Source organism: Blennius ocellaris, assembly GCF_963422515.1.
Source record: "Blennius ocellaris genome assembly, chromosome: 19".
Taxonomy (NCBI): domain Eukaryota; kingdom Metazoa; phylum Chordata; class Actinopteri; order Blenniiformes; family Blenniidae; genus Blennius; species Blennius ocellaris.
In genome coordinates, this window is record NC_137668.1 from 17998666 (window position 1) to 18014976 (window position 16311).

General features: G+C 44.1%; 1 protein-coding gene across 2 annotated transcripts in view; it reads right to left on the bottom strand.

Moving 5' to 3' along the window:
• The window catches only part of asap1b (ArfGAP with SH3 domain, ankyrin repeat and PH domain 1b), a 58839-nt gene that overhangs the window by 16416 nt on the left and 26112 nt on the right, over positions 1-16311 (bottom strand). For both annotated transcript variants that reach the window (XM_080514875.1, XM_080514876.1), the window contains exons 4-13: positions 13943-14017; positions 13511-13560; positions 13175-13304; positions 8310-8395; positions 6565-6640; positions 5617-5703; positions 4554-4654; positions 4317-4386; positions 1102-1189; positions 971-1019 (exon numbers count right to left, since the gene is read on the bottom strand). In XM_080514875.1, coding sequence (XP_080371001.1) covers positions 971-1019; positions 1102-1189; positions 4317-4386; positions 4554-4654; positions 5617-5703; positions 6565-6640; positions 8310-8395; positions 13175-13304; positions 13511-13560; positions 13943-14017 — 812 coding nt within the window. The remainder of the gene's footprint in view (positions 1-970; positions 1020-1101; positions 1190-4316; positions 4387-4553; positions 4655-5616; positions 5704-6564; positions 6641-8309; positions 8396-13174; positions 13305-13510; positions 13561-13942; positions 14018-16311) is intronic.

Consider the following 16311-nt stretch of genomic DNA (forward strand, 5'->3'; position numbering starts at 1 on the left):
ACACGCTATCTCAGAATAAGAAAGTGCCTGGCACGTTTCTCTCTTGTATACAAGATGTAAAATGTCATATAAAATGTGTTGGAAAATCAGTGTTCACCTGATTTAAATCCAAATTAAATCAAAATGAAAGCACAACTTTCATTTTCTCTGTCGAGGAGGTAACCAGTAAAAGACCCAGTGCGAAGCAACCGGTCTCAAATAATGTTACGAGCAACCTCTTCACATTACAACAAACCAATTTGTTTGCCTATCATATATTGTATATTAGATAAACGAGCAACAGTGTCTCAAAGGTCATTGTCTTGTAGTTTGGCAACACCACTCACTCTTCTAATCAACCTTTAAAATATCATTGCCCGTGACTTTCTGACCATATATTGTGTTTTTGTTGCTCTTGCTTGTGTTTTTATTACCGAGGCTTTTGTATCGTCCCAGCAAGGGGCAGCAATTATTAGCTTTTAGGCTCGAAATGCTATGGAGTGTCTTTTCACAAAATAAGCTTTTGATTTCAAATTCATTATGATGATGTAAAGAGCTAAAACGCTGAAAATTGGGTCAATATCGATACATTTATGGACCCCCACATGTGTGTGTGTGTGTGTGAGTGTGAGTTTAAGATGTCAGTGGAAACAACAGTGTGAAGTTACAGCGACATGAGATGCTCCAGACCACAAGTCCCACTGCTGTCCTCGCTGCCACCCACTCTCAACAGTCACTCTACTCCTCGCCGAGTTAAACACCTCCTGTCCTCAAGAATGACAACAAAGCAACGGAGCAGCCACCAACCAACAACCCCACTAATACAAAGCATCAGGTCGCCCACACGCGTCTGAGTCAGTCTCAGGACTCTGCTGAAAGATGACAGTTATAATAAGACTTTGGCTTTTTAGCTGTTGTTAGTTTACCGCTGAAAACATGATGAGAAAACTCTCACTGGGGATTTGAGTGTTTTTCACTCTGAAGTACTCACATCACAAACTCCTGTTCATCTTCGGCTTGGAAGTGGTACGTCCGGTTATCTGCGGGAGGGAGAAACCATGACTGTGAATGCGCAGGCATACACTCGCGTGCGATTATAACAGCAGAAAAAGCTGAACTTACGCGAGATGAGGTCAAAACACTTCCTGTCCTCAGCGCTGGGCTTCACCTGGCAGGTGAGCAGGTTGAGTTTGACCGGCTGCCGGTTGGACTGCAAGTTCAAACACACGGATGGTTACAAATGAGGCCAGACAGCACTGTTGAAGCAGATAATTACTACGATTACTAACGAGGAAGTGACTTGTGAGGAAAGCAGAAGGGTTGGGAGTGGACCTCGAAGTGGAGATATTCTCGCTGCAGGCTGAGATTGTGAACTATCACATCAGTGTACAAAGAGGCAGTGATTTAAACTACATTTACATTCCACTTTACCCGGACATGCGTTTGGAATAAAACCCTCGTATTGTTCAAAAATAGATGCAAAATGCAGCAAAACCAGATTAAAATGTTGACTATTTTTACAATGTGTCACCTCATGTGCGCAGTATGAAACTGTCACAGGGACACGAGGTGAAGTAAAAGGCTCCTCCGTTCAGAAAGTGGACTGTGCTGGCCGGCCTGCGTACTGTAATAATGGACCCAGTTGGCACACACACTGAGCTTTGTCTGCTGCCCAGTGCCCGGGCAGAGGAGGGGCCTGGACACGTGCTAATGAAATGCTAACAGGCTGTGATGAGTCTTGGATCCGCGCTGGCCTGCTGGCATCGCGCCATTTCAACTGGAGTCACCGAGAGTTCAGCTGCCACGGGGGCTGCAAAAACAACACGGAGCGGTGGTAAACTGCCCCGAGAAGTGATTAAGAGCTCCGGTATGAATAACACCTTCGCACACAGGCTTAAGTCACGTCAATACTCCACAGGACAAAAGGCATTGTTTCCTCATCATATCTGAGAGGACAGCATGCTACGATGATAATTCGAGGCAGCAGATGCAAGAAGACTCGCATCTTCGTCACACTTGGGCGCAACAAATACAGCAAATGTTGAGGAATCAGGCTGCACAGGCTCACCGTCACATCGCATCATTATGCACTGCCAGAGATCGCCCTCCCTGCTGCGTTACAGCTGGAACAACTGCGTCTTGATGGTAAATAAGCTGCCGGAGCTCCCACCGCACCAGCTCCACTGACACACCAACCCTCGACAGCGAGAGCAAGCATCCTTGAACGTAAACGTTTGCACTAACACCGGGGGAAAAGTTGGTTTTCGACACATCTCTAATCACAATCCTAACACGGCCATGCGGCAGCAGACAAAATTCAAAACGGTGAACTGAGAACTCGTGAATGGGATTGATTTATCATGCCGTTACCATGGCAACAAACCACATCTAAGTTAGGATTTCTCGCCACTATAAAAGACTTGCACGGAGAACAATCTTATACTATAGCTACCACATCATTATGAATCTCACTGCTGCTCCGCCAATCCTGCTCTCTCTAACCAAGGAATAGTGGAGCATCATAGAAGATCAGTTATTGGTAAAGTGACTAATAAATTGTTGATTAATGATGATTGGAGATTTTACTGTCAGGCTTTAGCATTCAGTTATTATCAGCTTACAAAAAAATTATTTATTGGTAATTGCTAAAACTCACTTGTCATGTACGGATTGTAAAAGGATGTCAATGTGGTGTTTAAACTCTCGAAGTATAACATGGATTTATTTGACCTTTATTCCCATGTAAAGTATAACAACATCAACAAAGCCAATCAGAGCAGAGCAGGACAATGCAGTCACTGAAGGGCTCCTTCAAAATGTATATGACAGATACACACATTCTTAAGTAGAGAAACACACAAAAAACACACTTTCCTAAAAATTCGGATAAAATATTGTTTTATAATAAAGAGTTGAAATTTAAAAAAAAAGTAAAAACATTGTAAATCCACTCTACTTTCTTAATATTTCTTGTCAAGAAAGCTTTACCCAGTTATCCAGTGTATTTCCCTACAATGAGTGGGTGAATGATATTCATAGCGCTACAGCTGGAGCAGCAGAAGAGTCGACCTTCATTATATAAGAACAGGTTAGCATGTCGGTGTGCAGGCGGGAAGGAGATAAAGTACAGTGAAACAGCCGAGTGCACATGCTATAAAAATCAACGCTGGAATTCCTGCATTCAAATCGGCAATTGGATTTCGCCATGAGACACCTGGCAGACCTCGGCTGTAATTAGCTGCATTTACTGATTTGAGTTAAGCTCCTCAGCCCGGTTGGTCTGTTTTGTTTGGGGCTCAGTGGGAGCTTGACCGACATTGTGATGGCATTAACTCTTCCGTTGTGAGTCCGGTTTTCTAGATTCCTGCAGCGGAAAAAAAACGAAGACGTCACACGTGAAAACGCGTCTGCCCTGCTGCACGCCAGTGAGTACGGCGTCGCCGACGCGATGGCGTGTACTGCAACGCTCTCCTCTCACTCTGAGATGAGTCACCGAGGCACGGCAGGCAGCAAAGAGAGGAGGAGGAGGAGGAGGAGGAGGACGGCGAAGAGGAGGGGGAGCTGGTGGATGGAGAGTTGGGGGATGGGGGGGGGGGGGGTTACCATGACAACCCATCTATGTCAATTGTACTCTGCCAGCCTGCAGATTGAAAAAGCCCAGCGCAACATCCCTGCGTGATGTTTTCCCTTTGATCCACACTGTCGCCTGTGAGGGTCGTGGAGTTCATGTTTGAGTGAGTGAGTGAGTGAGTGAGTGAGTGAGTGAGTGAGTGAGTGAGTGAGTGAGTGAGTGAGTGAGTGAGTGAGTGAGTGAGTGAGTGAGTGAGTGAGTGAGTGAGTGTGAGTGTGAGTGTGAGTGTGAGTGTGAGTGTGAGTGTGAGTGTGAGTGTGTGTGTGTGTGTGTGTGTGTGTGTGTGTGTGTGTGTGTGTGTGTGTGTGTGTGTGTGTGAGCCTGAGTCGATGCTGAATTGCTTGTGGGGTCAACCTAGCTCGTGGGGATGGGAGTGTACGGCCCCACAACGTTATGCATGTAATAAAGGTTTTATGTTGTTTGACTAGTCTTAAGTGTAACAGTTTGCACTCTTGTCTCTTAGCAAGAAGGGTTCAAATCCAGTTTGCAAGTTCTCCCTATGCGTTCATGTTTTTTGGGGTTTTTTTTTTTTTCCTTTCTCCATGTGCTGCGGTGGTCTACAGCCCAAGAACATGTAAGGTTGGGTAGATTTGTTAGAGTCAGACATTCAACTGCGATAGTACGATGACCGTAAACGGACAAGAACAGCATCATATCAAGTGGGCCCAAGAGGTAATTCTGTACAGATGTGTTTGTGTGTACTCACTGTGGCGTGAGATATGGTGAGCATGCCTCCCTTCACTGAGCACTGCCGCCTCTGCCACACCTTTCGCAGCCTGTGTGTGACAGAACGGGGAGGGAGCGGGGGGGGGGGATCGCGCCCACACATTAGCAAAAGGGTTGTCAAGTCTTTTCTTCTCGGCGTTGCACGTTAAATTTTAATGCAACATAAACGGTGACGCCGTGGCACTTTTTTGAAATAACCGCTGTGCTGGCAGCTCACCCATCGCTCTTCTTCAGCAGGTAGCCTTTCTTCTCGCTCCCAAACTCCTTGTTCCCCTGCAGCTGGTGCATGCTGTAGCCACCCTGCTTACTCTGCGAGTCCTGTGGGAAAAAAAAAACACACGTGCACGGAAACGAGGTAAACACAGTGTACAGTACAGAGACGCAGTTTGAAAACATGCAAAACACACACACACACACACCACAAGCTGATTCTCCATCTTCAAACTGCAGGACCTCTCACGTTGAACAATGCTACTTGGAATATAAAACAACCTACAAGCGCATGCTCTACGGGCCAAACCACTCTACTGTCAAGCAGAACAGACAGATGCCAGCATGCTGAACGTGCACCAGCACTTACTCTTCTAGACTTGATTCCAGACAAGCAGGAGGCAGAGAGGGGAGATAGAGGGGAGAGGCGTGAAAGATCCGGCTCAGGTGGAGAGAGTGTGAAACAGTGTCGTCTAACCGCGTGTCCAACTGAACCACAAAGTGTCTTGAGAGTGCTCACCAGAAATTGCTACGGCGAGAGTGTTGATTAAAATGTGAAAGCTGTATAGATTGTCATGCAGATCGGCGTACTGAGAGTGTGAACGTGTGAACCGGGAGGGTGAAAAAGGAACACAGCGACAGCAGCCGGCGCCGACAACAAAAGTAAATCCAGTTGGCAGTGTTTTTAAGCGTGTGTGTGTGTGTGTGTGTGGGTGTGTATCTGTGTGTGTGTGTGTCGGGCTCTCCACTGAGCAGCCAGTGAGGCACAACACTGGTCACCAGCAAAGCCTACCACACACTGGCTACCAGCATGGTACAGCACTGGGCACTCGCTCTGTGCTGCAGGAGACGAGCTCCAAACGTGGCGGTGGCCAAAGTGAGAGGAAGCGTGCGGTTAAATTGTGAAAACACACACAAAAAAAAAGGGAGGAGTGGGGGTTCAGTGTGACTGGACAGACTGAATCAGGTCTGTTGTGGCTGCTTTAAGCCCAGTTTAGCTCATTTTGTGCTGCCCTGGCAGAGGATTTGGTTTAAATTTGGCTACGGGTGGATGGGTGTGACCTGCATACCTCCTTCTGGTCCAACTGGAGGGAAGACTTGATCAGATCCCGCAGAGCGGTCAGCTGCTTCTTCTCCTCATCCTGAGTTTGTTTGATCTGCCGAGAAGAATATGTGTGGGTGAGGGGAAGAGGAAAACCTTTACTTTGGGAGGAAATCATTTGCATGGGAGGACCCTGGTTGAATCTTTGATCTTTGATCGTGGGTTGGTGTCATACAATGACGGGTTCACAGACGACTGTTGTCACCGTAGGCGATGCAAACGGAGAAGGAATTTCTGACTGCGTTTCAACCATCCTATGACATTTTAAATGCTTCTAAGCGAACTTTCATCGATTGCATTGAAAGCAGGTTTTTGTCTTGTGAACGCTAATGCTGTCTCTTTACATTATCCATTCATTCATCTTCAATAACACTTTTATTGAATTCAGGTTTGTGGGTAGCTGGAGTCGATCCCGGCTGATGATGGATGAAGGCGGGGTACAAACTACACAGGTCGGCTGTTCAAATCCAGCTTCTGAGTTGTGCAATTGCATGAATCATTCAGAAGTGCTGAATTTATATAAATAACTAAATATGATAAACCCACTGATTTCTTAAAATACAAGATACTTTGATAATTTTTGCCAGGAACATGTGGCGCTGTTTCAATTTTGACAGATGTTGCCCTAAGTGCATATATGAAGTCCTGAATCATGACAGATGACTCGGCTTATCTGACTTAAACTGCAGAGCATTGTATTCTGATGACAGTGCTGCTTTAGAAGAATATAGCAGTATTCTTATAACGGATGGAAGGATGGATGGAACAGTGTCAGTTGAAATGAATTCTTCAGTGACTATGTACAGGAATCAACTCAAAGTGTATTTACGTAGACGAAAACAACCAAGCACAGTGTCAGACTGCTGTGCACCTCGCCTCACAGACGAAATCAGCCATAAGAGAAGTGAGTATTTACATTGTAGAGATCAGCTGCCAGCTTCTCGATGTACTGCTTCAGCTTATCTGCTGTCTTCAAGCCATCCTGGAAGAAACTGGAAAGAACAGACCGTACAGTACAATTTCACTGGCAACGATGTTCACTCGTCCATTTACGTGGATTAGCACTGAACAAATGTCATGTGCTGCAGCGTGTCCCTACGGGCCGTTTCTGAAGGTCACCCTCAGAACGAGACAGATTGGGGCAGTTTAACGTTCGGCTCGACTCGTGCCTGCACCTTTGGCTCGGGGCACAGAAACTGTATGTGGCCAAGTGCTCGGCAGATTTGCAGAGGTGCTTAAGCGCGCTCTGAAATCCATTACCGATCCGTCAGCGGTACACACCTCCACGCAGCGCTGCAGCTGCAAATCACCCCTAATGACCCCCCCCCCCCCCCCCCCCCCCCCCCTTGTTCGCTTGCTCTCTGTACTCTTCCCAATGCTTTCTTCCTCTTAGAGCTTGTATCCCACTTCCTTTTTTTCATTACTCTCCCTGACGTGTCTTTGCGCTGCTTGTTTTTTTTTTTTCTCTCTCCAGTCTCTGCATTGAGGATCCCACATCTCTCCTCCCTCTCTACCCAGGGACTTGAGTCAAGTACTGTTGACCTTGCAAAGTGTCACAATCTAACCCGTAAGTGCAGGATTCACCTCCCCTGACTCTACGGACATTTAGCTGAGCAGCAAACCTCAATTCATTTTACTTCTCATTTAATGGACAGTTTAAAACTTCCGCTGTACAGTTATGACATTTTCAAGACTTTTCATTTCAGTTTGTATTTCAGTGAAATTTAATACATTTTATGACATCTTACATATCTTATTTGACTTTTTTCCTTTTTTCATTGGACAATCCAGCAGTGGACTATATGTTACATGTAAAATACATAAACCAATACGTAACCAAGGAGAAGGCCACCAGTTAAATGTGACGTCTGTGATACAGAGAATTATAAACAAAATAACTGAAAGTGAACCTGATGAACACAGACAATAGAACTTAATCATAAAAGCAACAATTTCTCCACAAACTAACGACGAGCTGCTTTCTGCTCAAGTAAAACGGCAATAAATGGATTTGTCCTCAGTCTAAAAAAAAATCGCAGCTCCTTTTTGATGCTTCGGGTCAGTATCTATCAGAAGTGGTTCATGAAAGGAAAAGCAGTGGACCAGCAGGGGTTCCATGCAAGAAGGTCTTTCGCATTTTCAAGTTTCTTAAATGTAAACTTTCTTTAGTGCTTCAGATGATTCCTTCTCCTCGAGCAGGGAGCTTCACCCGTTTCTCGGGTCCACATCTGGAGTCCGAAGACCCCCCCATCTATCAACACCGTAGCAATTCTATCCATCAGGTCCCAGGTTGAACAGATTAATGGGAAAGTATATTGTTTTGCCGCAGTGTTTTGACAGGACGTAGTAACACAGAGTAAATCTGTCATCCTGTCACGTCATGAGCTGCGGTTCTGGCGGGGAGCGCGCCCACTTTATTTACCCACCAGAACTCTGCCGCTGTCAGAACGCATCTGTATGATGACTTTTGCATATTTATGAGAGCTATATATGTATATATACAACTAACTGTAGACCCCCAAAATCTGTGAATCCCACAGGAGGTAGAAAATTGACATAAATTGCTGCAAAGACTGAGGAGAAGTGTCAGACTAGGCTGGTTTGGTGCACACGGCAGCAGTGTATTGCAGAGGGTGGGTTGGGGATTAAGGTGGTACTTACTTGCACTGTGCATGGTAATACTTAATCAGGTTCTGGAGGAGGTCCACTCCTTTCTTGGTCTTGATCTCATTTACTTTGATCAGGTACTGCAAGAAGAGGAGAGGTGGAGAGTTCAGCCATGAGTTGAAATGCAGGGCACGTTTAGAGGATTTTTTGTGTGTGTGTGTGTGTGTGTGTGTGTGTGTGGCTTAATGAGGTATAATATGTCAGCACTGTTCGACAGACAGTGAAGACTCCTACTCTGCAACAGACACTGTGAATATGAGCACTGCATTATGATAATCACATCTGAGTGTGCATATGCTTCACGAAGCCTTTGATGTGGGAGCCCAGATTGCCTTGACACTGTGGGAGTGGGGGCAGACTGGTAAACACTGTGGAAAATGCCTTGTAGAACTAGAGAATACAATCCCTCCGCCTTGATCTAAATAAAGTTTCAAAAGGGTGATGAGAAATATTTCACATTAGCATGATAAAAAAAAAGGGAGAATAGCCTCCAGAGGAAGTGCTTTGTGGGCTGTGTGCTCACTCAGCCTGTCTGAAGAATCAAAACAAACGTCTTCAGACACTGCACCCACCAAACAAATGTATAAAAGATAATCTTTATCTTAAACTAATCCCACAGCATGCCAATCCCCAGAGATTTACAAAGAGTCACAGCCAAAGACCACTTTCAGCTACACAGTAAAATCTCATCTATTACACAATGCTGCTCTGGTGCTGCCGACGCCAACACAGTTTCAATCTGCTCCACACATCGTGTGCGGACGCATGTGTGTGTGTGTTAGCACACGGATGAGTGCACGTGTGTGTGCATACATGTGTGTACGCACGCATGTGCTGTCCCTTTGTCTGCCTGACAGTGCTTGTTGGACAACAGATTATCCACATTTTGTCGGAAGCCTGTGTGGGTTCGGTGTCCCGGAGGGCACCGCCGAATGTGCGTGCTTTGGACGCGTTTGTGTGAATGAGCGGCGACGTTTTCCACCGCTGCCGCGTCCGGGCAGAACATAATACAGCCCGCTGAGCGACGCCTTTCCACGCTCCTTCGCTGACAGCGTAGGATGAAAAGGGTGAGAGAGTGAAAGCATCCTGTAATCTTGTGATTGAGTAACATGGACAGAGAGAGCGAGAGAGAGAGAGAGAGAGTGTGAGAGCACGCAACAGAGAGAAATGAGGTTAAGTGGGATGAACAGATTGTACCACTGACTGCAGCAACTGCCCTACACACACACACGCACGCACGCACGCACAATGTAGTCTATATCTGATATTTGTGATTGTTGAGGCTTGTATTTGTATTTCCAAAGCACCTTCAACACTGACTCCATGCTGCAAAAATACAAATACATTGCAAATCTAGGCCCGGACACAACAAGTTCATCTGATAAATGAAACTGTATTTGAGGTGAATGGTGATAGCACCAGAAATGCATTCACAAAACAAATAAATCTGAATGTGCTCTGCAAATCTGCAGAGACTGTAGTCATATGTATTGTGTAAAGCCTCTTTAGCTCGTCTTACTCTATATATCCAAACAAAACAACAGGGATTCAGATTGTCATAAGCACCGGAAACACATTTCTGAATCCAATACTAACAATTCTATAGAAGCATCGACAGATACATGCTTTTCAAACCTCATTATCTTTGGCCTGCAGGATGACCTGCAGTTGGCCTGAAACAGATTATATACGGATAGACCACAGGCAGTTTTGTTCTCATTACAAAGCGCCTTGACGTTTTCATTTCAAGTCAAATATATTCTTGTGACCGCACAGTCATCAAACTAGCATTTAAAGTGAGGCTGGCTCAAAAACGAGAAGCCAAAAGCCACAGACGACCATTTTTACCCTCCCGAGAGGACTCACGCAGAGCAAATCAGTATCACACCATGTGTCAGAGGACATGCAAAGATTTGAGAAAGACGAGAGAGATGGAATCCAAACGGGAACTGAGGAAGCAAGAGCTGACATGATGTGTGAGCAACAACTTGTTTTTGGCATCCTGGATCGAGTGGAGGCGGACTGCTAAACAGCACAATGCAGAAACTGACAGATAGGTTTCCTGAAAAATAGAATTTTATTGCTGAACCCAGTGATGATCACAAGTCTGCACCATCCGTGGTCATCATAGAACTTAAACGTTCTTTAAAATCACTGTTCGGGCAGTCAACTTTCACATTTTGGTTTACTTTAACCACATTTAACGTTATAAAGCTCCGACAAGCAGCAGCACAAAGTTCTTAAAGGAGAAAGTAGACAAAGACAGATATTTAACTGAGAAATTAATGATAAGAATATATCCAGGACTGCAGATAATAGATTTATATTCATTCAACAAAAGACAAAAAAGGTTATTGGTGAAGCTGAAGTGCCAATGAAGCTTTTTACATTATGATGGAGTTTGTATTATCATTATTATAATTAGTTGTGTATGCACAGAATCACTGTTTGCTGTGGAGACTGAAAGATCCACAGTTTACAATCAGAACTGCATTCGTCTGTTCATCTGCTCTCTTTTACAGCAAGAAATTGCAACTTGCACCAAAGACTTGGTGTGGCTTTAATCTACATCTACATTTTGCTGTTAATAATTTGAGCCTTTCTACTGCAGCTACAAAGCTTTACGGATTTCAAACGGCAAGTTAGTTTGAGTGAAGTGGTGAGAGGGAGTGGACACGCAACAAGGACATCTCTTTACTTTGACTTGATAATTCATAACTGTGGGTTAGGCGAGGTAGCAGGCTAAACGGAGGGACTGGGAAACATTCCTGGTAGCCGAGTCCCGCTGAGTAACAGAATGAGACGTTTGAACGCAGGTGGGAAATGTGGGCAAGAAAACACTTGAGAGTCACGGTGAGAAGAGGGCAGATCAGCATGGCGGCGGCGCACAAAAGGAGAGCGGCGAGTTCTCGAGTGAATTATTCACACAACCAACAGCAGTGCAACAGCCATCGGGCCATTATGTAATTTGAGTAAAAAAAAAAAAATCCTACCGGGATAAAACAGTGAACGAGGCGTAGGCGTCACCGCCCACCGCGAGAGAGGTTTTTTTGGCAAAGCGGAGTGAGCTCGAACCGTTCGCTCCGATTCTCACGGGCACGGAAAGAGCACGCGTTTGTTTTACACTTAATTCTGGCTGTCGGGTTACTTTAAGTCCAGCGTTTGTGCATTAATACCAAGAAAAATCAACACGTTTTAAAAAGAGAAACGGGTTTACATAGCAGGGCGAACATCGAAATCGTTTCATCAGCTAGTTTGTAATATCCACCTCAGCGCTGACAGAGGAGAGAATTCCATAGTTTTCCTGTGAGTCAGTGGCACTATGGCTGTATCTTTTAGTGCATACAGCTTTTATTAAGACAAATTACAAAGAAAGAAAATAACTAATCTTGCACATTGAAGAGCTTTGATAAGAAGAAAATGTACTTTCTTATTGAAATGACCGACAGGATGTTTTCATTGCATGATGTTCAGCCTCTTTAAACCACACAAACTAGGTCTTTTGTTTATAAAGAGGATGTGGGTTCAAAAAAACAACACTTATTTATAATCCAGAGTGACTCATAACAAGACAGCAGCTTCCACAGTTCATGCATAATGACCTCCAACCTCCACTACTGCTTAGATGAAACTAAAAAGTCTGACTGGCATGTGATCTGTGTCTGGACGCCTTGTCTAAGTAATGATCTGATCCAACAGGCCTTGCATTCCCCCAGAATTACTACACATCTTCAGTAGCAGTGTCTTCGACTCACAACGTGACCAGCGGCTCAAATCTAACACAATGAGAAGCTGTGAGGTGAACTTTCACCTCACAGGGAGCATTTTGTCCTCAAGACACTCGTTCTGCTTGAGTTGCGATTGCAGAGAAAGCCAAAACACATCACTTTAACACACTGAGACCTGAGGCAACATTTGCATCTTTCCCTTTATGAGAGTTTGTGTTCATCTCTTTGTAGCACGAGTGGGTGAATATGCCTGAGAATAATAGCAACGTATCATAGAGAAAAGAAAAAAACATAATTCAAGGTTTTTATGGTGAAAATATATTTGACGATGTGACTTTTTAAAAGAGCTGGGCTGTTAAAATATCCTTTATATTTGGAAAAATGTCAAGAATGGACAATTTTTTTAGCCATACTGTTCATCTCTTTGAAAAAACCCCCAAAGGAATTCAGCATTTATGGCAGACAATGAAATCAAAACCAGACCCATATCTTTAGGAAGTGAGTTTTTATCTGTTTTACAGCAAACCTACAACAATAGTTGTGCAATGAGCTGTGAAGACCGACACTCAAACTGTCCTTGAACCCCCTCTCCAATGAGATGAAGACCACAGGTCATGGAAACTCTGATGTGTCCCTGAACGCCTCACAGACGGTTAATAGGCTGCTCATGTTGAAGGCCAACAAAACACAATCGACACTCTCAGAAGAGAAGTTTTCTGTTATCTCAGGAAAAATAATTAATGGAATGAATTGAAATTCAGTAGGACTGATGAGGAGTTCAATTCTTTTCATGACTAAAGCTGTTTTACATGATGCGTACCGTCATCAGGCAGCACGAAATCATGAATAATATTGTTATCAGGTATGAAATTAACAGTTTAATATAGCATAATATAATATGATTTGACTTAAACTTACATGGTTTCACTTTATCCAATGTATATTTTAAATCTATCATACGATGTAATTGTTGACATAACAGATTACTGAATAAGTGCAGTGCAGGATCTTCATGGAAGCAGGCGAGGTACGATCCATCAATACTCTTTTACTCTTTTAATGAATGAGTTTGAATCCAAACCGACAGTTGTGATTTGTGTTGAAGTCGGATTCAAAGAGACCAACGTTTACCTCGCACATCTGAAGCTGGAAGAGGCGTCGCTCCTTCTCCATCTCCTCTGCGATCTCGGCCCCGGTGATCTCGGTGCGGATCATCCCGTGCTGCTTGGCGTGTTCCCGCTTCTCCTTCTCAATCTTTGTACTGAGACAAAGAGGCACACAAGTCACCAAAGGGAGGCACTTCTCCTCCGGAGGGCACAAAAGGTTCGCAATTGTGAGCTCATGAAGGCTCAAAGCGCCATCGCTGCATATTACCAACTGCGTTTGATCCATTATTCATGACTTTATAATAAACTATATGGTGCAACTATAGAAGATTGCAAAATCATGCTTTCATTATTCACTTACAACTTGGCCTCATAGTCTTTCCATGCTTTGTCAAAGGGCTTCTTTATGTCCTGCAGGGAGGCAGAAGAGCAAGAATCAGCAAACTACAAAGAGGTCACAGTGGGGACGCTGGTATTTGCAGAGTTTGATCCTTGCATGAGGCCCAGAAAGTGCCTTGCTCCGCTCACAATTTATGACCTGGATGCCCAGCGAGTGACCACGCCCCTCCGCGTACCTCCCAACATTAAGAGTTCACAACCGAGTAACTCAACGCAAACTCAACACAAAAGGCTATGCTTACTCCTGTGTAATTTACAGTCTCTCGAGTTCCCTGCTCTCTTTTCTGACTCTCTTAATCACAGGCAGGCTGAAGGGATCAGTTGCCCCGCTGCTGAGTCGGAACACGAGGAGACAGGGAGAGACGAAAAAGCAGCGGTTTAATGTAAATCTTACCCCTTTCACTCCTTTCAGGTCGCCCTTCAACAGCGAATCCAGGGTGAAGATCACATTGTGGCTGAGGCTCTGGAGCTGAAAGGGGATAGAAGGGAAGGGGGGGAGGCCCACGGGGAGTCACAAAGAGACAAAGTCACATAGTTAATATATCATAAAAACATGCTGTCAGGAGGTATCTGCTAAAAACATAATAGTCATCCTTCAACTGTTATAAGAGTTTTGTCTATTTAACTCACTTCTTTATGACGTGGAGCTTCACTGATAAGTGAATAAGTATGAAAGCTGAACTAATGACACTAGTCTTTTCTTCTCATTATCACTACAGGCAAGATAAGTGTTCTTTTAAAAAAAACACCATTCAGAAATGAGCTCTGCTTTTGGTTTCCACCACCTCGATTGTCCTTCACAATATTCATGGTCACCAACAAGTAACTTTTGCATAAATCTATATACAAAAACATGAATATTATATTAACAAAATTCAGCAAACTATTAGAAGTCATTCGTTTTTATTCTGTTCTATACATGAGTGATGTCCCTTAAATGTTTTCTGTTCAGTGAGTCTTTACAGTACCTGCATTGTTTTACTCATGCACTGTTAATATTATGACATATTACCAGTTTATATCAGGCAAAACAACATAAAAATACAGAGACTGACATAGAGCTAAAAAGCTCCATAGAGATAGATAAACCTGCAGTCAAATAATAATTCACTGTGAAAAGACTGTCTTTTCATATTACAGTCATGATTTTGTGTATTACATTTTAATTATTTACCAGAAAGTCGAATACATCGCCACTATTGGAAAAATAACAAAACAATTCACAAGATGGGGTAAAACCTAGAAAACCTGCATACAAGTTTTGGAAAATATGGAGACAGATTGATTTGACGTATTGTATTTTCAGTGTGGACTTAAAGGCTCGGGCTTTAACTAAATGACTGTTGGTGTTTCATAGAGACATGAACTTTAACCTTCTTCCTGTTGTGCAATGCATTAACGCAAAAGTTTAAAGTCTTTTCTTTTTCCCACGAGCACCTTTAGATTGCCTCAAAGAAAAGCTGCAGTCCAAACCGCGAAAAAAAAAGTAAAAACATTACAATGAAGCCAAAACATCCTCTAGTGCAAATAGTATTTAGTTACCAGATTTCATAAAGTCTGTTATCCTGGTGCCGAACTAAGACAGTCTCGGACACAAGGTTGATAATTCCTGCACAAGTGTCTGAATTTGGCAGGTCAAGTCAGTTTACAGCAGAATTAGCTTAAAGCATGAGTTTTCTAGCAGCTCGGGTTGCCACAGCTATGCTCAGCAACTCTAACCGTCAGGATCAGCAAGGTCATTTACAACAGTACTAAGCATTTAAGTCCCTCTCGTCGTTAGCCAAGTCCACACAGACACACAGCAGCGGTCAGGGAAGTAAACAACGCTTAATGTGCGCTAATGTGCTTCTTAAGTGCCTGTCTTGCATGTGGCTAACGTCAGGATCAATCTCTCACTGGCCGGCTGCCGACGTACTCCAACAAGCCCATCCTGGAAACTGTAACCGAATCTTTTTACATTCTCAAACCAGGTAAAATAAACTGTGAGGAAAAACAACAACAACAACAACAAGAAACAGTTGTAAAGTCTTTACATGGAAGGCGACAACACATGTAGGACATGCAAAGCAAGCGCTGCTCATCGATACCAATTTGTAGTACACGCGCCTACCAGCCGCCCCCGGGGCACAGCTATTGAAGTCTGAAAAGCTCATTTAGTGTTATACTGTAAGCGAAAAAGACGAGGGTCAAAGGCAGAGAGGATGAGAAAGATACAACTTCACTTTCCCGCAATTTGCAGGAAAGCTCTGACAAGTGATTTAAGATATAAGACAGTTTCTACATGGACACACACACACACACACACACACACACATCCTTAAGTGTACACATAGTTGTTCCTGGTGCTGCCGAGTGTATTTATGGAGTCTAATCTCACTGTCAGCCACACAGGAAAAGAGAGAGAGCGAGCGAGAGAGAGAGAGAGAGAGAGAGGGTCTGCTTCGTCTTCCAACAACAATCACTCACACAGGATTTAAACAGGACGCATTATTCACGAGAGACGTCAGGGGAAATCCACAGCGGGGAGATAAGAGCCCGTCTGGGTAAAAGGAATAATAAAAATACAATGCTCGGAGGTAGTCGATGTCGCTGCAGTCAGCTATACCGTCAGGACGTGAAGATGGGTTTTGACGGCGTGGGCAAAATTTCGTACCGGCACAGAGCCTGATGAACCGGTCTCAATTCACTCACGCGCACATTTCTAATGTTACATTAACAAGTGTTCTCCCGACTGTCCGCCTCTCTACGTGCATAACCACAACC